Here is a 24,160-nt window from a genome sequence, read left to right on the forward strand (position 1 = left end):
ACTTCGGTGGCGGTGGTGTCCCCTCTGGACACCGCCTCCCAAATCGTCTCCCCTGCCTGTTCCCAAGTTTTCACATCAAATACTGCAGAGACTGTAGAAGGAGCCCCTTGCTTTTGCAAGAACTTCAGTAATAATTTTATTTTATATGCGTCATACTTCACTCCTCGTTTCGCTAATAGCTGCATTAAAAGTTTAACTATAGCTTCTTCTTCAGCTGATATGTTAGCTCCCATGATTACTGCCCAGCTGCTCACCTGTTTCTGAAGGTGATGTCTCAGGATTAAAGCCGCGGTCCTGCCGTCAGCTTGAGTCATTCAGCTGGGTTCCCTCTGGACGCTACTTGCAGCGCTGCCTCCTCCGGATCACATCGGGGTCACCATTTGAAGGGAATGAGACACGGACTCCGCATATGAGTTCAGGCGAAGACAAGCGAAGACCCTTTATTTTTACAATCTATCCCTTTTATAATATGATCTAGTGTTCACGAGCAAGCAAAACTTATTTCATTGGTTACTGTCTTATGTTCACGCATGTCTTCCGCGCTGCTTATTGGTTCTTCAAGTTGGTGCACGCGACTTTTCTCTTTCAGAAACGTATCTAATCACATCCTTATTTTGCTGCCTCTAAGTTTTCGCAAACTTGTTTGTAACAAGCCTCAAGGGCACAGCTGCATCTCGTCAAAGTCAAACACAGCCTCATTTATTCCCACAGTGAAACACTGGAACGGGTTGCCCAGAGAGGTGGTAGATGCCCCATCCTTGGAAACATTCAAGGTCAGGTTGGATGGGGCTCTGAGCAACCTGATCTAGTTGTAGATGTCCCTGCCAATTGCAGGGGGGATGGACTAGATGACCTTTAAAGGTCCCTTCCATCCCAAAGCATTCTATGATTCTATGATCCCTGGAGTTGGCCTTGCTACAGTTAGTTATCTATGATGCCAGATAATGGGAGGGTTTCACAGAGGTGTTGGAGGGGCTAGGATGCTGGCGTTATCTCGGTAGTCCAGGGGTATCCTTTCTTCTTCATGGATAGCTTTAAGACTCTGAGAAACAAAGGTCCTTATCTTCAAGGTGAGGGCTATCCTTCTTGCAGTGAGTTGGGGCCCTTTAGTTATGTTGACTTAACTATGGTTATGCAGTATACAATGTAAAATACATATCTCTTAAAAAGCTAATAGAGTTTCATAGTATTAAGGAAGTTCATACAATTTAATACTATAAAGACTAATTGGTACAATAGTTAGGGAATTAGATTTTCTGAACACCAGGGTTGTGTTGAACCACACACCCCCATAAAAATCAATTGAACTGACTGTGCTTTTACTGCTTCATCAAATACCGTTTGTATTCACAATCAATATTTTTTCTGATCATTGCCTTGAAAACAATGTTAGAAAAGATCAGCCAGCGTATGTTCTTCTGCCAGTGCAGTTAATTTCAATGAAATATATAAAGGTTTAACTATTCTGTTCACATTTTTCCTCTATTATATGTGTTTCCTCTATTATGTGTGTGGATCTATTGGAAATATAAGTGAAATTTTATTTCAGTCCCTTTTTTTTTTTTAGGGCCCAGTTGCTCAGACTTGAAGCAGCCTATATATTCAGGATTTGAAAGAGATGTCTTCAAAACTGTAGTAGACTACTTTGGCCAGATGAAAGAACCTCTTCTCGCATTTCATTTTTTTATGTTTTTGTTAGTGTGTTAGGTAAGTAGTTTGGGATGTAATGAAAAAGAAATTGTTTGTTTGAATTAACTTCCTGGAATTAATTTACCACATCAAAGTAGTATCACAGCTTATTTCTTTAGAACCTGTCTTCTCCATTCTACATAGAGAACAGTTTAGTATTTAAATTTATTTCACATCACAAGGCGGTTTTATTCTTGTATGGTTTTGATCACATTATAAAGACAAGCAATTGAAGACTTCTGGACTAATTTTTAAAGCCCTCTATTGCTTAGCACTGCTTACACTGAACAGATGGATTTTAACAGATTTCCCCCCCTTCCCCAGATAGGAAACAGATAAATAGTGACGTATTTTATAATCTGGGTTTCTAGAAAAAAAGAACTGACATCAACACAGGAAGAGGCACTGATAAACAAAATACGGTACAGGAAATACTTGAAAACAGAGCTAAGAACTTGTATAAGTTCTAATCCCATTTTACAGGCTTTATTTTCTTGAAAAGCTTGTCATCTCACACTTCTGTTTTAAGCCTAATGTATTGATGTTAATCAATAATAAAATTAATTCAAGTGCACTTATATACTTAGAGAATTATATCTATGAGAAATTAGTTTGTGGATTTGAAAGCTAAGAAGCGTGAGCTTACCTAGAGCTAAAATAACTAGAATCATAAGCTCTGAGGCAGTAGGAGACTTAAAAATTTGTGGTCAAGAGATGAAGCGAGTCATTTGAGTTAACATATTCTCTGTAGAAGAAAGAGAAGCTCTTACAACCTAAAACATCTTTTTGAAAAAGAAGTGGTGGGAGGACGCCAACTCTGGCATATCACAGCAATAACATAAAAAGCATGGTATGTTAACAGACTACCTTCTTCATTTTAGTTCTTATTTCCACTTAGTAGAATGAGAAGATTAGATCTTCCAGATTTTGCCTAAGCTTTCTCTGTATCTGTAGTGAAGTAACATCTGAAAACAGTTTCAGAAAATAACATCAGTCATCAATCATTCTCTGTAGTTGTAAGTGTCACCAGCTGTTATCACAATCCTAGTAAGTTAGGTGAGTTAAACAGACTTCATACAAAATATGAGCAATTAAGTAATCTTTATGCATTAGCAACTAACAATGGAAGCTATTATTCAAAGAATGATCAACATCAGAGGATTAGAGCAGAAAGAGAGACATGTGAACCAAAATGTTTTCCAGATGACTGATTGTTAATTTAGGAGCTGGAGCAAGCTGTGTTTGTGTAAGGAAAGAAAGTAATGCAACAAACAGCAGGAAAGAGGGATGTTAAGCAAAGACCCAGGTCCCTTCCCAAGAAAGGAAGATAAGTACCGTTCTTCCCTCTTCCAGGAAATGCTGGAGCAAAACTGTCACAGATGTGGGGTCACTAGGAACCGATAGGTCAGGAGAGAGATTATGCTCAAGGTGGGGAGGGGATGAGGAGAAAAAGGGATTGCTCTGCTGGGGGCTGTGATGGTTTTGTCTGGGATAGAGTTAATTTTCTTCATAGTAGCTAGTATGGGGCTATGTTTTGGATTTGTGCTGAAAACAGTGTTGATAATACAGGGATGTTTTTTGTTATTGCTGAGCAGTGCTTACACAGAGTCAAGGCCTTTTCTGCTTCTCACACCACCCCACCAGCGAGGAGGCTGGGGGTGCACAAGAAGTTGGGAGGGGACACAGCCGGGACAGCTGACCCCAACTGACCAAAGGGATATCCCATACCATATGACATCATGCTCAGCATATAACGCTGGGGGAAGAAGAAGGAGGAAGGGGGGCACGTTCAGAGCGATGGCATTTGTCTTCCCAAGTAACTGTTATGTGTGATGGAGCCCTGCTTTCCTGGAGATGGCTGAACACCTGCCTGCTGATGGGAAGCAGTGAATTAATTCCTTGCTTTGCTTTGCTTGCAAGCATGGCTTTTGCTTTACTTATTAAACTGTCTTTATCTCAACCCATGAGTTTTCTCACTTTTACCCTTCCAATTCTCTCCCCCATCCCACCATGGGGGGAGTGAGCAAGCAAGCAGCTGTGTGGTGCTTAGTTGCTGGCTGGGGTTAAACCACGACAGTCCTTTTTGGTGCCCAATGTGGGGCTCGAAGGGTTCAAGGTAACGATAGGTTTGATTGGAATGTGCTAGATCAAATTTATAGCTGTTATTGCTGTTTAGCTATTAATCGGCAGGCTTCTGTGCTTGCTTGCCTTACTGTATATTAGAGTCTGGTGCTCGTTAGTGGCTGCTTTTTGCTTTTGCTGCTTGCTGTGCTGCTTATCATCTCACTCTGCTGTGCCTGGGAACATTTTGATAACAGCAATGGCCATGCGCCTGGGCTGGCAGATGGCCAGGGCATCGCTGCTGTTTCTGTGCTGCTGTACTGGACAGGCTGGAACTCCAGTGTGAACTCGAGTCGAAGGGACTGCGACCTGTGGATGAGTCCACACAGGAACAGGACACTCTGAAGCATCTGTGGCCGTGGATAAGCGCATTCCAGAGCAGGTACATCTCAAAGCGTCTGTGGCCATGATTATGTCTGTGCCGCAGCAGGTATACCTCTGAAGGGATTGTGGCCCAAGGATAAGTTGTGGCGGTGTGCTCCCCCTGTACCCTCCTGCCCCCCCCCCCCCCATCTGACCTTTTCCCATGGCCCTGCTCAAGTGATAATCACCAGTGGCAGTTGTGATGGATGCATCCAGCTCGGAGTGGATTCGGGGGAGACAGATAACAGCACAACAGCCAGGGGCTAATTTATGGCAATGTGTCTACCAAACCACAGTGCTGGTCAGTGTCCAACTCATGCTAGATTTGGAAGAAACTAACATACGGAGTTGGTATGTAAATATGACTATAAGTCAATCATCTTACCCCCATAAATAGTGAGCAGCCCAAGAGCCCTTTGAGCTCTCCTGCGTGGTAGCAGGCTGCATGCCAGGATCTCCCCTTGAGTAGGGACGCCTCTCAAGGTTACTCCTCGAGGTTGAGATTCCTTGGCACAACAGATCCTCGGTAAGTGACTAATAGCATGCTAAACTTTGAAATCTTAGCTAAGTGATATAAAGGATTGATTGAGCATATATAATCCTTTAGACATAAACCGTTGACCAAGTCTGGGACTAGGATTGGATCCAGCTGCACTCTCTGAGACTCCTCTTTGAGAAGGAGTTTAGAAAGCAAGGGGGTCCTCTCTGAATCTCATGACTCAACAGGAGGGTCTCCCTGACAGTGTTGTCTGACCCTGTCCCCTATGCAGTAAATAATCAAGTGTACCTTGCCATCGAATCTTGTTAAACCACTGTTGCATTTACTGTCAAACTTTGTTATCAATAAACATATTGCTCTTACAAGTGCACTCTCACTCCATCCGCGACATAAGTCCACGCTGGAGAAGGTACACCTTGAAGCATCTGTGGCTGTGCATGAGGTCGTGCTGGAGCACCTCAAAGCATGTGGCCATGGATAAGCCCACGACAGAGCAGGTATGCCCCTGGAGGGACTGCAGCCATGGGTAAGGCCATGTTGGAGCAGGTTCACTCCTGAAGGGACTGTGGCTGTGGGTAAGGCCACACTGGAGCAGGTATATCTCTGAAGGCATTGTGGCCCATGGATAATGCCACACTGGAACAGGTGCACCTCAAAGCAACTCAAATGCAAAGGTCAAGTTCTCATTGTATGCGACAATAAAACAAAACTAGTCATTATTCTGTCTCTCAAATGTGATGAACAGATTTCAGTTCCAACAATGATGTAAGTAAATCTCAGAGAATATAACACTTTTCCAGGAGTTTATAACACTGGATCCAGGTACTTAATAACCTTTGATGAATTTAATTACCTTTAAAAACAAAGCTGTTCATGTGAATGGTTGAAAAATGGATAGCACAAGGAAGACAGCTATTAAGCCTGCCGCCTTGCCTGCCAAAGCAACTTATGCTAACAGGAAAAAAAAATAAAAATACTGAAAATTAATAACTACTAAAAGATCAGATTCAGCAACAATATTAACAACATGATGTAGCTTTTAAATGACTTAAATGCAAGCTTAAAAAAAGGAAATAAATGGAATTACTGAAAGTGACCTTCAGATGAAATGAAAAGTCCTTGTGTCCATGATTCATATTTCTGGTCTTCTGGTATACATTGCGAATTCTCAGGCATACAGTGCACTAAGAGGCTTTCCCATTATTTCATTCCTATAGGAGAAGTTTGAAGCTGTCCCCCTCTGAGATGAGGGGGAAGAGAAGGAGAACAGACAATGCTAGGAACCTCTTCCAGTTCTGCACAGTGAGCCCAAGTATGAGAGGTGACAGTTTGACAGGTAGGACACTCTCTGTCAGTATAGGATATACAGCAATTTACTATCAAAAGAACATTGTTATGCCAATGTAGAAGTTGGTGGTGTAGCCGTATACAGAATATTGGAAGGGCTTCCACATGAGAAATGAATAAATAGACCAGGAGTCTTCAGCCTGGAGAAAAGATGATAGAGGGGTAAAATTGATGTCTATGATATAATGAGAGATAGAAGAATTATTTGGTGCATTTTCAAATATAAAAACTTGGAATCATCAAATTAACCTTGGGGAAGGTATCAGGTTTGGAACTAAAGGATGAGGTTTTTATAGGCTGTGTAGTTAAGCTGTGGACTTCTTTCTAGCAGGTTCCTGTGAATGCTGAAGGTTTATATGGGTTCAGAAAGTGGCTGGAGAAATTAATGGAAGAAAAGAATTAGTTGGGAGTTGTTATAAACCAAGATGCCATCTTTGGCTCAGTGCATTGCTGATCCACAGCTTGCTGAAGCTTGCAAGTGCATTCTGGAGAGGCATTTTTTTACATGTTCACTCTTTCATTGGCACCCTCTGCTTGCCAATGTGAGAGAGGATCCCAGACTCTATGAACGTAATTTGACATGTGTGGCCACTCTTACCATATGGTTGTCCATTGCTAGTGATGTTTCAGTGCAGCACAATTATATTTATGAATTTATTAGAACTTATTTATGAAGACAGAAAGATATGGCCTCTCTTTGGAATAGAGTTAAGAGGATACAGGATGTTCAAGTGTCCACTTCAAACTTTTCATATTTCATACAGAGTGGAAAACCTCTGACCAGAAAAGGCTGTGGATGATCTGGGTCTAGACAGTGCATAGACTGTGACTTTAGAGAAGGGTGAATTGAGTAGAAATGTGACTTAAACCATGACTCGGCTTCCAGGCTATTGCTTGCTATGAGCAGAGCAACAGAGAAGAGAGGGTGAAAGGAAGAGCCAGCATGGTTTTCCCTGTCACAGGATTATACAATTTGATTGTGGTCTAGAGATGACACTGATAGTTCTTAAAAGACTATTTCATGTTCTTAAGACTATTTCAGTTGGCATTTTTGCAACCAAAAATGTGACCAGCTCTGCTTATAACTTGGTTGCTTAATATTTCCTACCAGAAAGAAAATTCTTCCTCTTAAATCTCTTGTGCCTTTGTTCACAACAGTTGTTTGAGAAAAAAAAAAAAAAAACAGGACTGAAAGAACTCTTTTGTTTAGGGCTTTTATTTCTCTACCCAGTGAAATCCTATCCAGGTCTAGCTGAACTATCCAAAGTATTAAATTGCCAGAATTTTTTCTGAGAAGAAAGAAAAAGGCAATGTGCTAAAATAACTACATGTATGAACTCACCTGGGCTCACACTGCTGCTGCCAGAGTGACAGCTGCTGCTTCAATAAGAACAACTGAGAATGCCAGGGGGGGGGCGAGAGAGAAGATCGGGGCAGGAGTCCAGACCCACACAGATCCATTGCTACCATTGAACTTGCAGGGCTCCCAAAAAAAGGTAAAGTGTAGGCTCTGTTTTTTTTTTCTCTTCCCCTTTGATGTTGTAACTTTAATTTCTTCCTAACAGCCTTGTTCTTTTCCCTTCCCTCTCTTAGTGACTCGGTGGGGCTCTCACAAAGTGCTTTGGGTTTTTCTGCTGTTAATGTCACTCTGCATGGATCTCTTGACTCACAGCACCTCTGAGAATTGCACTAGGCAGGAAATGTGCTGATTTAATCTTCCCCACTCTGTTTTGTACCTGGTTCTATTTATAAGAGACCAAGATCCTACAAATAGTTTGAATATTTCTACTTTTCCCAACTGGGAGCAATGAAAGAAAAGCCTGAGATTCCCAAGCTAGGATGGGGAGAGAGATAATAGGAGGGTTCATTCTTCAATATTCATTCTCATTCCTTGAGAGCCAGTGCTTGGCCCCAGTGATCCATCCATGCCAGCAGGCTACCAAGTTCCTGGGCTTGTCAGTAATGTCTTTAAATGATAACTGTATGCTTCAGCGCTTAGTCTGCTGCGTGGGCTGACAACTATCAGCTCCTCCCAACCATCACTGAAGGTTCAGAGTGACAGATATAATGCATACTGTTTTTCTCAATATAAACCTACGAAGCTACATACATATCACCTTTTCCCCCCTCCAGAAAAGCCTCCCCTGCAAATTCTGTGCAAAATATTACACTGTTTCTGAAATCTAGTATTCAGAAGTTGGAAATGCCAGGTTTTATAGGTTTTATAGCTAGTTTCTAACACAGTTACTATCTATTCTCAAAGGACTTGAAGCTTTCTTACTGCTGGGACCGAATGCATCGATTTTGTGTGCAACTGTAGAGCTGGCATTTTTAAACTTTCTAGTGCTTAGGTTCTCAATGCAAACAAGTTCTTCTAATACAATCAGATTTTTCTGGAAACAAGAAAGTGGAAGCTTTGTAGGGCTTCCCCAGCTGGATACTTAACAGGTTTATTGATGGGGTTGCAAACACATTGGGTCTACTAGCTGAACTTCAGTTGGCTCCTTTCTTAGCTTATCATCTGGCATGTACCTGAGCATAAGGTTTATCATTCTTTTAAAGACATGCTGTCTTAGGCTCTCGGAGACAGTTTCATCCTTCCTGACCAGATATCAGTAGTTACTATGGAGAAAAGGAGCCCCTTCTTATGAAAATTGTTTCTCTAAATCATGGAGTTTATCTTCCATCTCTTCATCTGAATTTCTTACCTCTGTGGGAGAGAAAATATGTGCAAGTGAAAGCATTTTTTTTTAATATGTTTGTCTCTTGTGATCCTCTCCCTTGGATCAAGCTTCCTGTCTATCTGTGACAGTCTGTAAATTCTTCTATATCTCTCTAGTTACTGAGACTCCTAATGTCCCAGCATCTTGTGCTGTTTCTGCAATAATTCTATTACTCTTCTCCCTTCACGGACCAGCCAGTGTGGGTGGACTGATTTCCCTTGGTTTCAGCCTCTCCTTAGTCTAAATGCAACTCTGCTTTCCAGAGGACCAGTGAGATTTAACAATCATCTTCCATCGTTGCTGGTCTGGGATATAGGTAATACAACTTCGATAGCGTAAAGTTGATTCTACATATGCAGGATGCTCAGTCATACAGTAGCAGGTTAAATAACCTCACTGTCTCATAGGTAGTTTATAAGCTGTAACTCGCTGCAGTAAATAGTGATGGAGATGGCTATCTTGTGGCTTAAATCCTGGAGTGAGACTTGAAAGACTGGATTCCACTCCGGAATCAGTGATCATGGGGAAAGTTGCTTAATATTGTGTCTCCCTGGGCATGTGTTAAACTGAGAGAAATTCTACACTCCCATATTTTTTTAATAAGTGCTGTATAGAGTATGGGTTTTTATTTTCTTTGTATGTGAAATGAGTTCTAGATCTTAGTAAAACCTTCTAGGCTTTATTAAAAGGCAAAGGATGCTAATAATAAAGCCTTTAATTTTTTTTTCTCTCTTTTTTTTTCTTTTTTTCCTTTCTTTTTTTTTGTTTTGGTGATGGTGGGCATGTCTTCCACTAAGCATCCCCTATAGCTCACTTTCAAATTTGGGATACTGGGCTGAATTAACTTTCAGTGTGACTTAGTGCAACTGTTCTATTAACAAAATCAATAATAGGTAGTTTAGAATAACTACTGAAATAAGAATATTTACTAAATATCAAGTTGGCTTAGAAGTTCTTTGGTGTCTTGAAGCATCTCTATCCTGAGCGCAATACAAGCACATCCATATAATACAGCATAATGTTGTGCAGGCTTACATACTAAGGTGTGCAAGCAATATAGGCAGACTGTACATCACTGTTCTCCCTCCATGCAGAGCTGATTAGCTATCAAAATTACTTATATTGCTGTCGTGGTGTAACCCTAGCCAGCAACTAAGCACCACACATAATAAAAAGAATATACAAAGCAAGTGATGCACAATGCAATTGCTCACGACCTGCTGACCGATGCCCAGCCAGTCCCCGAGCAGCGGTCACTGGCCTCTGGCCAATTCCCCCCAGTTTATATACTGAGCATGACATCATACGGTATGGAATAGCCCTTTGGCCAGTCTGGGTCAGCTGTCCTGACTGTGCCCCCTCCCAGCTTCTTGTGCACCTGGCAGAGCATGGGAAGCTGAAAAGTCCTTGACTAGTGTAAGCACTACTTAGGAACAACTAAACCATCAGTGTGTTATCAACATTATTCTCATCCTAAATCCAAAACACAGCACTATACCAGCTACTAGGAAGAAATTTTACTCCATCCCAGCCAAAACCAGGACAATTGCTTTTGTATTAAAGTTGTCAGTTAACTGTGCATCTAGTAGTGAGTTTAGCACCGGCTGAGCTTGTTCATGTGCATCTGAACCAGTAGTACAGATGATTCCTTGGGTTCCTAAATGAATATATGTATATAGGATTTTATTTTCCCCCAAAAATCTGCTATGCATATACTCTGTTTCTTCAGCTTGGTTTTGTACCAACATAACGTAACCTTAACCAGATGTTGTTCTTGTTTACTGTAAGCAGGAGTCTCACATTCTTTTACATATTGTTTTGCTAAATCATTATATGGTTACATGTTGGATGACGTCCTTCTGCTTCTGACACAGGAAGTGTATTCATGGATCATATGTTCCATATTTCTTTGTGCACCTTTTGTTCAAAAGATTTCCTTCATAAAAGTATTGTACAGAGTACAATTATCTTTTACGATCTGGTATTTGTTGGCATTGCTGCTGTATAAAATAAAATCAGCATCTGGAGACATGAACAACTTGTTTATTAAACTATTGAATGTTTGTTCATACCTCAAGTCGTTCAACACACAATGCTTGTTTCCTAATATTATCAGAGAAACCTTATTCTTCATGTGGCATTCACTAGTGGATTATACCTGCTGATTAATCAGATGAGTAAACATTCAGAATTTCTCTTGTAACCTGCCTGCAGATCTCTACTTCCATTGTTCATACTTGCTATTTTCAATGCTGTCCTAAGTATGTAGAATTTCCCTGCTGTTTTTAGAGCTGGGTGTAATAGTAATATGCCCTTCTTTCCATATATTTTGTGTGTGTGCATTGCAAGGGGTGATTTTGTAGTTACTGTTTATATAGCTAGTCCATACAGAGAAATGAATAACAATCACCTGTGTATGAACTTCATGGATTGCAAGTAATCCTAGTAAAGCTAAGCACAGATACTTTCTGCAGGATCAAGTAAATCTGCAGATGTTTCAGCTCATATATATCTGGTCATCTACAAGACACTCTTGGAACTGCAATAATAAAGGAATGCGAAACCTAAGGGATGAGCAGCACAATCCACAATGGGGATGAAAGTGTGTTGAGAAAATTAAAATATATTGGAATGTGACTTAATCTTGCATTCTTCTTTTTGACAACCTAATTGCCACTGACACGAGTAGCCCTTTTTTCACAGGTCCCGACTTAGCTAAGGAGAGATGAGGAAGGAAGTGGCCCCTATTTAAAAGGATGCAATGCTGAAATAGCTCATGATTACTACATGTAGTGATAGACTGGAGACCTGGGGAGGAGACTCCTTAGGTAAGCAGAAAGACTTGATTCATGAGATTAAAGGCTTCCATTTCTCTAATTCAAGTAATGATGCCCAGCAGGACAAGGTGGTCCAGATGGTCATCTGCAGCTACTGTCTTCTGGGAAGATATCTAAAGCTGCAAAATATCTGTAGAAGCTGTTGAATATGGGTGTCGTGACTGCAGACACTGGAGCCAGTTTTATAAAATACATTTTGCCAAGGAGATTTCGGAAATGATTAAGGCATGGATTACAAGAGAAAGAAGAAAATGAAGAAATGTAAAGAATAACCATATATAAAAAAGATTTATGTGATGGGTTGACCTTGGCTGGACACAAGGTGCCCAACAAGCTGCTCTATCACTCCCCCTCATTAACTGGACAGGGGGAGAAAAATACGATGAAAGGCTCGTGGGTTGAGATAAGGACAGGGAGAGATCACTCACCAATTACCATCATGGGCAAAACAGACTTGACTCAGGGAAATTAGTTTAATTTATTGCCAATCAAAAGTTAGAGTAGGGTAATGAGAAATAAAACCAAATCTTAAAACACTTTCCCCCCACCCCTCCCTTCTTCCTGGGCTCAACTTCACTCCCGATTTTCTCTACCTCCTCCCCCTGAGCAGTGCAGGGGGACAGGGAATGGGGGTTGCAGTCAGTTCATCGCACACTGTCTCTGCTGCTCCTTCCTCCTCACGCTCTTCCCCTGCTCCAGCATGGGGTCCCTCCCACAGGAGACAGTCCTCCAGAACTTCTCCAACATGGGTCCTTCCCACGGGCTGCAGTTCTTCACCAAATGCTCCAGCATGGGTCCTTTCCAGGGGTGCAGTCCTTCAGGAGCAGACTGCTCCAGCGTGAGTTCCCCACGGGGTCACAAGCCCTGCCAGAAGACCTGCTCCAGCATGGGCTCTCTCTCTCCACAGGGCCACAGGTCCTGCCAGGAGCCTGCTCCAGTGCAGGCTCTCCACGGGGTCACAGCCTCCTTCAAGCGCATCCACCTGCTCTGGCGTGGGGTCCTCCACGGGCTGCAGGTGGATATCTGCTCCACTGTGGACCTCCATGGGCTGCAGGGGGACAGCCTGCCTCACCATGGTCTTCACCAGGGGCTGCAGGGGAATCTCTGCTCTGGTGCCTAGAGCACCTCCTCCCCCTCCTTCTTCACTGACCTTGGTGTCTGCAGAGTTGTTTCTCTCACATATTCTCACTCCTCTCTCCCGGCTGCTGTTGTGCAGCAGTTTTTTCCCCTTCTTAAATATGTTATCACAGAGGCGCTACCACCATTGCTGCTTGGCTCAGCCTTGGCCAGTGGCAGGTCCATCTTGGAGCCAGCTGGCATTGGCTCTATCGGACATAGGGGAAGCTTCTAGCAGCTTCTCACAGAAGCCACCCCTGCAGCCCCCCCACTACCAAAACCTTGCCACACAAACCCAATGCAATTTAAAGATAAAGCAACCAAACCTACATGATTTCCATCCTTGTAAAATTCATGCTAACTCACCCCAAAGCATCTATGTTTTCATTCAATAATACTAGGATTTCTATATAAAAAGGCTGACAGCTCTTTTCAAAAACTGTAACTTTTTCTTATATTAAAGTATGTCTCTTCTTTTGTGAGTAAATAGAAATTTATCAACATGGAGAATTCAGTGGGCACGTGTACAGGAAGATAGTTATGTAAGGTCGAAATTTCTGATCTTGTCAGATTCCTATGTATTTTTCACTACATGAAACTATACATTTTATTTTATAATTTTTTATAAAATAAACCAGAATTGAGAATAAAATGTTTTCTGTTAGTCTGAAGCACTTCAGAAAAGTTATTTAGCAGAAGACATATGGATGATGATAACAGTATCCCTGCAGGCAGGGATGTGCTGTATAATTTTTTTGAAAAACATAATGCATGCCCTTTAGTACCAGGTATCGATTGGGCACGAGATAATTGGCATAATCTGCAGAGTGTTACCGACTGAATCAGCGCCCTGCAAAAGGACGCTAGACTTCAGGCCGGGAAAGGAAAATCAATCGTATGCGCCAATTTAGGTGACAGTTTAGTTGCAGCTATGGAAGCAAGAGACCGGCAGCGTAGTGCCAAGTCTCAAACCATACAGTCATTACAAGCCCTTGTCCAATCCTTGCAAGGACAAGTAGAGAACTTAAAGGGACTATTAAAGCAGGGTAGAGCCCCGGCAGACTATCTGCAATCTGCTCTTAAAGAGCAACTCCTCACGGGAGAGAGTCATGATAGCCATTCACCCCCCAAGAGGGAAATTATATACCCCTGCGAGGAGCTGGGAGAGGCAAAATTGAGATTAGACAAATTAGAAATGCCGCCTCACTCACTCCGACCTTTGGTCAAAACCGAATTCACGTATGACGATGACCAAGATGACTCCCCTCAAATTACTACCAAAGAAGTGCCATATACCGCTGTGGAACTGGCTAAATTAAAAAAGGAGTTTGGCCACACATCTAAAGGATCGGAGACAGAATATGTGTGGAGGGTGTCGTTGTTGGGTGGGGACCTGATACTACTAAGTGAAAAGGAGACTGAAGGATATTGGGGGCCCGGAGTATTTTTAACTACCGGTGATCACTGTGCTCCCTGGTCCCTAACCCAAAGGGCAGCCTACTGGGCTGGAGGTCTCAATCCCTTGGAACGGGGAGACCCTCTCACTATTACGGGATCAGTTGATCAACTGGTAGAGAATTTACAAGAAGCGGCATGCCTACAAATGATGTATGATCGCGAGCTCAAACCCAGACAGGAGTCCCCGATGATGATACCAGTTGACCCTGAACGAATGACTACCCTGATAAGGAGCCTCCCTGAATCTTTAAAACCTATTGGCATTCAATTACAGGGTACAATCAATGCAGTGCTCCAAGGCGAAAGGGCCATGGCCGCACTAGCAGGGCTGGTAACACCTGATCGCAAGACCCAAAATTTAAAAGTGTGGACTTGGGGAGAGGTCGCTCAGGAATTAATCAATTACAGGTGAAAATATGGCCTGGTTAGCACTCTGTCCACAGAATCAGACCCGAAGGGTTTAAGACGTACCGAAATGAAACCTCTCCCGAAACCTCCTCTGCGCCTTGGTAGCGATAAGAGAGTGTCTCTCATTAAACCTCCTGGCGGAAGGGACATACTGAACAGGCATAATAGCTTGTGGACCATTGGATGGCGGAAGGGTGTCCCTCGAGGTCTTATGGATGGGCTACCGACTGATAAGCTCGAGAAATTGATTTTAGGACGGCCCGAAAAGCCGGCAGCCAAAGTGGAAATATCCGAGATTCTGGCTCCTAGCACACCCCCACCCCTAATTGATTTGACCAACTCGACCGCCTCCCAGAGGCTGACAGGAAACTAGCCCCTTCACCCCTTTGTAGTGAGCAGGGGAGAGAAGGATGGGTGCATGTTAGGCAGCTCACTATAGGCCATCAAGGCGATTTATTAATCACCTGTTTCATAGGATCTAGACAAGTACCCATAACGGTTTTAGTAGATACCGGTGCCCAAATTATGCTCATGGAAAGGAACACGAAATTAACACATGATGGATCATCCCATCCTTTTAATAATAACCTTTTACCTCCGGTTCCCAGAACGAACCGAGGATGTTTTCTTTTTTCTTTTGCAGGTGAACTTCGTGAAAAACAGTATCCTGAACCACGACAAAAGACCCTCATGGATTCTAATTCTTTGTATAATATTGATATTCATTAGTTTGTTAATCTTTCTAGGATGTATAGCATATCATCACAAAAATTGCTTTGGGCAACCATTTTCTTTGCCCTTTATCCCTGGAGAAGCTTCGGCTCTCTAAGTGTTAACTGAGAATGGGAAAACGAGTTTGTGACTTTAGGTTATTCCGTGGCCCATGTGTTTAATCTTACCAATTGTTGGGTGTGTGGAGGACCATTTGGTCTAGAAAGCTGGCCATGGACCTCCGTTCCCCTTTTTCCTGAAGAGCTAGTGAGCAATTACAGTGAAGTAAAAAATAATACTTATTGGGAAGAAAATGCACCACCACCCTGGCCAATACGATATCCAGCTCAAGTCCAGTATTGCCTAAATCGAACTCAAAAAGATGGTATCTCTGTGGGAATCAATAAATGTAATTGGACCTATACATATGGAAATTATTGTATGTCCAATAACAGTAATTGCTCACAAAAATGGGCCTGGATAAATGTAACAGGACACCAAAACCCCTTTTCTGAATTTTGGTCCCATACCAATATGATGGGAACCCTTTTTTATAGCAGCACCACACCTCATGAGCTAACCCTCTTGTGGAGCATGAACACAGGAGGGTGCAGCAGTCAACGATTAATCCTGCCAAATGGTGAACCATTATGTTGGAATATAGTTGATGACAAAGACAATCAAGGCACCCTAAATCTTGTTACTAACAGTACTGTTGGGTACAAATGGGATAACTCATCTGGTGCCTGGCTTTGTAATATGACAGGCGGAATGCCATATCATCCTCTAGGAGTAGGTAACACAACTTATTTCCAATCCCCATGGACATCTACTGGTTTATTTGAAAGTGGTACCCGAGCCTTAAAGGGCCACTACTGGATGTGTGGCCAACATGCATACAAACTGTTGCCAGCAAATTGGACTGGAGTATGCTATGTCGGGGTGATTCATCCCTTGTTTTTTCTGCTCCCTGAGGATGAGGACAAAAATCTGGGTGTCAAATTATATGATGACCTTACACGAAATAAGCGATCCATTAATACCGCTATAGCGGGTGGAAGTGGCCAAACATGGGGGAAAGACGATTGGCCCCCTCAACGAATCATCCAACACTATGGGCCTGCCACCTGGAACCCCAATGAAGTGATTAGTGGCGCTTGAGAACCTGTTTATAATTTGAATTGCATTATTCGATTACAAGCTGTTTTAGAAATTATTACCAATGAGACCGCTCGTGCCCTGGATCTATTAGCAGACCAGGCCATGCAAATGCAACAGTGCGTGGTTCTTGACTACCTGCTAGCTGAAGAAGGAGGTGTTTGTGGTAAATTAAATGATTTGAGCTGTTGTTTAAAAATTGATGACAATGGTCAGGTGGTTAACCAAATAACTTCCGGAATAAGAAAATTAGCCCATGTCCCCATTCAGACCTGGAAAGGTTGGGAATTTGATCCCTTCTCATGGCTTTCGGGTGCTCCATGGGTTAAGCATATCTTGTTTTATATGTTGTGTGGCGCGGCAATGTTGCTATTTTTACCATGTATCATTCCATGTTTAAATACAATTAATTCAGCATGTTGTAACCAATACACAATTTATAGCCGCCCCATCACTAGATGGTGTTAAATATATCCGTGCAGTGTACCAGCCAAAACCTTCAATTGTAAAAATTGTATGAACAAATGCTCTTTTCCTATTTTACTATCCCCTCCCTCTATCACCACCCTGGACCATGAAGACAGCGATATGAGCCAAGACAGCAACCTTTGAGCCACGGGGTGGTGTAAGAGACTGGAATGTCAAACCATTGTCTCAAAGCTTGCTCGTGTATTCTTGCCTGATAAGACACGGCGGAATTGCGAAACCCGGAGACACTGCAGCCTGCAGAGAAACTTATGCAAACTTGCTGAAGCAGCAGACCATTCTTTTGCTTATCAGGCACCCTCAAAGCAAGATACCAACCATCATCTGGGCTGAGCCAGCTGCCCGCCAAGAATATACATTGTTACCTGCTGATGGTCATGTATAGGCGAGACCTAGAGCGCGTGAACAACGCGTGAGGCATATACGCACGTACCGGACTGTGGACATGTGCCGTATATAAAAGACCATGGAAACAAACCGCGGTGTGCGCCTACCACTGAAGAACTGAAGACTGAGGACCAACGGGATGCCACTGGATCCATGGTGGTGACTCTCTCTTGCTTATCCTTCCGAATGCTTGCTTAGTTTCCTCCTAATATTTCCTGCTTTTCCTATCGCTCTATTCTTCTGCTTTTATCCAATAAAAATGGCCTGATAGACGGCATTTGACCTCGCTTGTGTCTTAATCTTACTCTTGGGATCATTACAAACCTTTCCCGAGCCCAAAATCGACAGGGACTTTACAACATCGAAGTCATGTTAATTTCAAATTGGTCAAACCCACATTTCGAAACCATGGAATTTCCCAGAAAGGACAACTTTGGCTCCATATTCTCTAGTGTGTAAATTCTGGTCTGTTCCAGATTGTTTAAAGTGTTTCTTTTTTGATTATTGATTGAAGACCCGCTTTCTTTTTTCTCTCCTTATCTCTCTGGTAAATTATGGTCTTTTAAATGTTACCCTACATTGTGGCGGTGTGCTCCCCCTGCCCCCTCCCCCCTTTTCCCGTAACTCTGATCAAGTGATAACCACCAATGGTGCCCATGATGGGTGCATCTGGTCTTGATGGCTGCATCCCGCTCAAGGTGGATTCAGGGGAGACAGATAACAGCACAATAGCCAAGGGCTAATTTATGATAATGCACCCACCTGACCACAGTGCTGGTCCGTGCCAATTCAAGCCAGATTTGGAAGAAACTGGCATCTGCGGTCAGTATGCAAATATGACTATGAGTCAATCATCTTACCCCCATAAATAGTGAGCAGCCCAAGAGCCCTTTGAGCTCTCCTGCGCGGTAGCAGGCTGCATGCCAGGATCTCCCCTTGAGTAGGGACGCCTCTCAAGGTTACTCCTCGAGGTTGAGAGAATCCTTATCGCATCAGACCCTCGGTAAGTGAATTGGGAACAAGTGCACTGAAACTTTGTAATCTTAGCTAAGCAATATAAAGGATTGATTGAGCATATATAATCCTTTAGACATAAACCGTTGACCAAGTCTGGGACTAGGATTGGATCCAGCCGCACCTAGACTCCTCTCTGAGAAGGAGTTTGGAAAGCAAGGGGGTCCTTTCTGAACCTCATGACTCAATGGGAGGGTCTCCCTGACAGTCTTGTCTGACCCTGTCCCCTATGCAGTAAATAATCAAGTGCACCTTGCCATCAAATCTTGTTAAACCACTGTCGCGTTTACTATCAAACTTTGTTACCAATAAATATATTGCTGCTTCTCTCTTACGAGTGCACTCTCACTCCCTTTGTGACATACACGCAGATAGCTTTCCAGGAAGGGCTGCTCATTAATGCACTGAACAGCCACCTGTGGTCTGAAAAAATAAATATCTTACTTTAATCAGATTTTATGGAAGGATGTTTCACATTAAGCAGTAACATTAAATTTAGAGCAGGAGAGCACCGAAACAATTGCATAGGTAATATAAATCCAGTTTGCAAAGCTTTCTGTCAATAATATGAAAAAAATCACTACTAATGAGGATGGCTCTCTTCTGAAATGTTTTAGCTGATGTTACAAATGTTTGACTATAGTAGTAGCCATCTGACTACAACGGAAGATTTGCCTGTTGATTGAAACTTATTCTGTTGTTTCAACAACAAAACTGATTTTTCTTTCTTTTTTTTTTTTTTCTCGTTTCATGCTTCCCTATATCTACACAGAAAGCAATCCTAGATAAGCAGATTAATATGTGGGATAGCTCCTCTTCATTGTTCTGTGCAGCACTTCCAGCTTTTCATAGTCAGTTGGACTTGTTAGGAAGAGCTAAGCGATTGGTTGTTTCCTGGGCTCTGTTTCAGAAATTATAGCCCAGCATGCACGAGCATGATTCCTACAGTTGCAGTAACCCAGAGGCCTGTCATTTCCTGACTTTATGCATGTTTATTCCTACTTGTTTTATAATATTGCACTGGAATTTCTTGTCTTAAATAATTTGCTATTGCATCTTCAGGACTCTGTGAGTAATTTTGACTTTTTCAACTCTTTTAATTACATACCATAAACAAGAATGCTTGTGTTTAGGAAGTAGTTCACTAGCAGCTAACAGTTGAGATTCTGTGCTGTGTGAGATCAGGTTCAGTTAACTTTGTAGCTCTTCTCTTGCTAGGGTTAAAATAGCTTCATGATGTTGCATGTGGTCAGTGCATTTGGGGTTCATCCATTTCTGAAATAGGCTGAGTTTGATCCCCATATTTTTTGTGCTTCTATAATAAAATATAGTGATGCTGCATTACACCTCGTCTTTTTCTAATCAAGGCACCGTGGTGTGTCTTACATTTTCATACAATTTGTATATTGTATACTAGCAATCATGGTTGAACTATTGAAGGAATGCACACAATTCTCAGCTTGCAGTATAATAAAGAACCGCCCACTCCTTTCACACTCTCTCTCCGCATCTTCTCTCCGGTAAAAAGCAGAACAGTGTTAACATCTAGTATTTTAAACAACTGTAAAGTTTAACTAACACCCCCCTCCCCCTCTTTTTTTTTTATAGTGCTATGATGCTTCCCTTAATCTGTAGGGGTTGTTTTTGTAGCAAGCGAAATGCCAGCACGTTACGAGTTCACACATTTAAAAACAAAATCTACTCACCGTGAATTAGAAACCAGTGGGAAATGCTGTTCAGGATCTGCAGTTTAATCAGATGGAGTTATCACAGTGACTCCCTTGTTGGTTTCCTGAGGTTGTCGGGCGTTACTTCTGTGCAACTGAGGTTTAAAACAATAAAGCAGCAGACTGAAATCAGAAATTAGAAAGCTACTAAGCTAGTGCTCTACATCTCTCTAGTAAATGCTACAAGGTCATATTCATTGGTAGAAATGCATTAGTTCATGCAAAGAACTTTCCACGTTGCCCTTTTTTCCACTGGAAACATCATTTCATTGTGTGGTGTAATAAAGCTAGAGTTTGTGGGTAAATAGCTTGGGTTATACCAAGAAGTACATACTTTTTGCTAGCAGGATATAAGCCTATACTGTTTCTTATTAGCTTTCCTTCTTGAAGCAATAGCTTTCAGATGGATTTGTGTGAGTAAATAATTTCAAAATAGTAAATGTTCTTCAGACAGCTGACTTGCTCTTTCTAATTAATATTATAGCCTCTGGGCCTTTGTAAAACTCCTGTAAAAATCTTTTTTTTGCTAGCAAAGAAATTATTTTTTGAACCTGTAATAGAAAAACAGGAATGTAATTTTAGCAATATATTTATCCTTTATTGTCAAATTCTTATTTTACAAAGTGTTTGACTACATTTTTCAACTTCTAAAATAAAAAAAAAGCTATTGAATTTAGGGTTAACATTGAAGTAAAACAGTTTCTTTTGTATTAGTGGCCTTATGCATATTGAATTTCTTTTTGTAAGGAGTGTGTGTGTGTATTACTTCAAATGGTGAGCTACACATACTGTGTCCTGTGGTGAACACAGTATTGCTGTTTGCAAGTCTTACATTGTAATGCATAGAATTAAGCAAGATTAAAGTGACCATCACAAAGTGAAAGTCAATACTACAGCGACACTGTTGAAAGTATTTTTGTTAGACATGGTTCAGCAAAGTAAACTGTTTAATTTCTTTAAATAACTTTATGAAGTTAAACAAAAAAGTGTTTTGTTCATGCAGGTAATATTTGAGAACTTTTGCCAGCTTTACCTTAGTGGTCAGGTATAATAAATAGGTACGCTATTATATATGTAATATAATCAAGAGCTGCGATGATGCGTATTGCTTCCTGGGCAGCTTTCGAAGATGCAGCAAAATCGCGCCCCCGCATTCGCTGAGCCTGTGCCTGAGGAGTTGCGAACTGCCCTTCACCCATCAGCTGCTCTAAAGTCACTCCTGCCATGGGATGGTTGGCCTGTTGCGCCTCAATAACAACTTGGGTGCACCGATTCCTCCACTCCTCCCTAAACAATACCATCATCGAGGGGGTCAATACGGCCCGCATCAACTGAATGATATCAAAAGGTGCAAGCGGCGTTGCAAAAACACAGTCTAATAGGACTTGGGTCTCTGGGGAATTTAATCCATGACTTTTCACCGTTGTGACCAATTCTTTCACCAACTTTGCATCTAACGGTTGCCACTCATATCCTCCACCTGGGGCTGCTCGGATAGGAAATGCTTGAATCGGAGGGGCCTGGAATCGCACTCCTTCCAAGACACAATTTTTTGCAATCATCTGCCAATCTGTCCCGTTTGCCCTCTCTTTCGGCATTCCCCCTGGCATAAGACTTTCCGCATTTGCCACCACCCCTCTCAATCGGCTGATCAATGCCTCGAGTTCCCTTGAAACCTCGTTAGTCCGTCTCGGAAGCGGGGGCGGATGAGCAACAATCGAGGATCCCTCGTCACCCCCTTCGCCCTCACTGCTATCAGAGCTCATGGGGTAATCGTGTACAGGCTCCCTCCACTGTGAGGGAATACCAGTTTGATTTCCCATTGCCCCAGGGATAGGGGTTCCCTCTGGTGGCTCAGGTATCACTGACAGTGCCGGGGGAGCCCTACCACGGCCCCTCGATGTCCTGCGCTCCGCTCTCTGTGTGTCCAGCACTCGTCGATCACTGGGATACAATGGGGCGTCCTCAGGTGTTTTGCCTTCTTTTTCTCCTTCCCGCCATCTTCCTTCACGTAGTTCACGATACTGCTGGGATCCCACATCAGCCCCCGGGACCCAATCCAGCAACCTATCAGTCAGCTCCCTTTCCACACATTGTTGCAACTCGCCCCAGGGGTATTGAGGAAGTGGCAGATCCGCCGGTGCAGGAGGTGCCGAAGGTTCCGTGGGCGGCCGCTCTAAACTCCCCACTTGTATCGGGAACACCTTTCCCGACTCCTTTGTTCCCGCTGCGCCATAGTCTCCTTGCACCTCCCCTTCCTCCGTTGGCTCAGCCCCCAGTAACAACGGTTCCGTCTGTGTCCCACAGGCCACTCCTTCCCAGCCAGCCTGTGTCCCCTCCGAAACTAAACTTGTTGGCTTTTCGTTCCCAGGAGATTCCTGCCCCATCAGCACACCACGTGCAGCAGGTCGGCGCCGCCTTGCCACAAACCCCCTCTTGAGCACCCTTGTCGTTACCGACTTTAGTACCTTTATGAGTTCCGCGAGCTCCATCGCTGTTGCCTGATCACGTCGGGGTCACCACTGTGTAGCAAACACTACACATCAAAGTTATCCCACTAGATCTCCAGCCGACCCGGGCTTTATACCCCCAGCAGTAGGTGTGTCATGTTATAAGGGGCGGAGACAAGGGAGGGTCGACCCTTAACTCTTTCCGTACAGCACGTGATCTTCCGGTCGCCAGCCCTTATCTTTACTACAATATAAAACCTAAACCACAGTGAAATTCATTTGAATGAGATGGTATGCATTAAGTGAATCAGTGAATTATAGTATAAACTATTAGATTCTGTGGATATTTCTGAAATAAGAAATCCAAAGTAGTTCTCAGATGTGAAAACTGGTTTCAGCATAGTTTCTCTGATGTATGCGAAGCACAAGGAAACAATTTGGCAAGACATTAAACTTGGAGAATGTGGTATTGTGGTCTGAACAGTCATGTGACTTGTCATGTCTCATTTGAATGAACATTATCTCTGCTGTGATAATTTTTTAAATCTATTTTATTTAACAGGATATTTAACTCTGAACGTTGCTTCTTTACTGTTCCTGTGGTGAACAAAAATGAGAGATGCTAATCTGTGGAAAAAAACCTTGTAAGTTTTTAAAGTGAATTTCTTATGGCAACATGTTTGCTGTGATCTCAAGGGGAGTAACGTGGAAAATTGGTCCTGTGCTATAGCTGAGTACATGCACCGTTTCAATACTGTTAATATGCTTCCAGGAACTGAAACTTTATTGATATAGAATTCTATAGGTGATATTTGGAATCTAGCATACTGCAAGCAGTGGAGGTCCACATTAGGACGCCTGTTTGATCTCAGAAACAGTATAGGTACATTGTGCCAAGGATAATTAGGGCTTTTTTCTGGACTGGGTCAGAATTAGCTCGCACTGAACATTTTACTGCTTTTGGTATAGATTCTCCCCTAATTCATAGTTCAGTGCCTCCTTGACTACACTGACTCTACCTGAAGGAAACTTTTTGTCTTTTATTATGTTAAATAACTATTCCAGTATTTTACATGCACTTTAGGAAGTCTAGATGTAGTAAAGACAAGGTGAAGATCACGTGCTGTACGGAAAGAGTTAAGGGTCGACCCTCCCTTGTCTCCGCCCCTTATAACATGACACGCCTACTGCTGGGGGTATAAAGCCCGGGTCGGCTGGAGATCTGGTGGGATAACTTTGATGTGTAGTGTTTGCTACACAGTGGTGACCCCGACGTGATCAGGCAACAGCGATGGAGCTCGTGGAACTCATAAAGGTACTAAAGTCGGTAATGACAAGGGTGCTCAAGAGGGGGTTTGCGGCAAGGCAGCGCAGGCCTGCCGCACGTGGTGCGCTGATGGGGCATGAATCTCCTGGGAATGAAAAGCCAACAAGTTTAGTTTTGGAGGGGACACAGGCTGGCTGGGAAGGAGTGGCCTGTGGGACACAGATGGAACTGTTGTTACTGGGGGCTGAGCCAACGGAGGAAGGGGAGGTGCAGGGAGACTATGGTGCAGTGGGAACAAAGGACTCGGGAAAGGTGTTCCTGATACAAGTGGGGAGTTTAGAGCGGCCACCCACGGAACCTCCGGCACCTCCTGCACCGGCAGATCTGCCACTTCCTCAG

General features: G+C 42.8%; 2 protein-coding genes across 8 annotated transcripts in view; one reads left to right on the forward strand and one right to left on the reverse strand.

The window, feature by feature from the left end:
• The window catches only part of LOC148055196 (uncharacterized), a 37,315-nt gene extending 14,684 nt beyond the window's left edge, over positions 1-22,631 (reverse strand). For 4 of the 7 annotated variants that reach the window (XM_087762616.1, XM_087762614.1, XM_087762615.1 and 1 more), the window contains exons 1-2: positions 22,513-22,631; positions 20,024-20,139 (exon numbers count right to left, since the gene is read on the reverse strand). The gene's annotated coding sequence lies outside the window, so the exon portion shown is untranslated. Of the gene's footprint in view, positions 1-254; positions 1,574-20,023; positions 20,140-22,512 lie in introns of those variants that run through there. The other 3 variants (XM_087762613.1, XM_087762611.1, XM_087762610.1) reach the window with 1 other exon arrangement.
• On the forward strand, positions 13,627-14,565 carry LOC148055197 (uncharacterized). The gene has a single exon (XM_087762617.1). It carries the CDS (start codon positions 13,627-13,629, stop codon positions 14,563-14,565), a length of 939 nt encoding a protein of 312 aa, XP_087618743.1.
• Positions 22,632-24,160: the final 1,529 nt, after the last annotated feature.

This window comes from Nipponia nippon, unplaced genomic scaffold (assembly GCF_047370975.1).
Source record: "Nipponia nippon isolate SJK-2023a ecotype South Korea unplaced genomic scaffold, ASM4737097v1 scaffold_26, whole genome shotgun sequence".
NCBI classification, from domain to species: Eukaryota; Metazoa; Chordata; class Aves; order Pelecaniformes; family Threskiornithidae; genus Nipponia; species Nipponia nippon.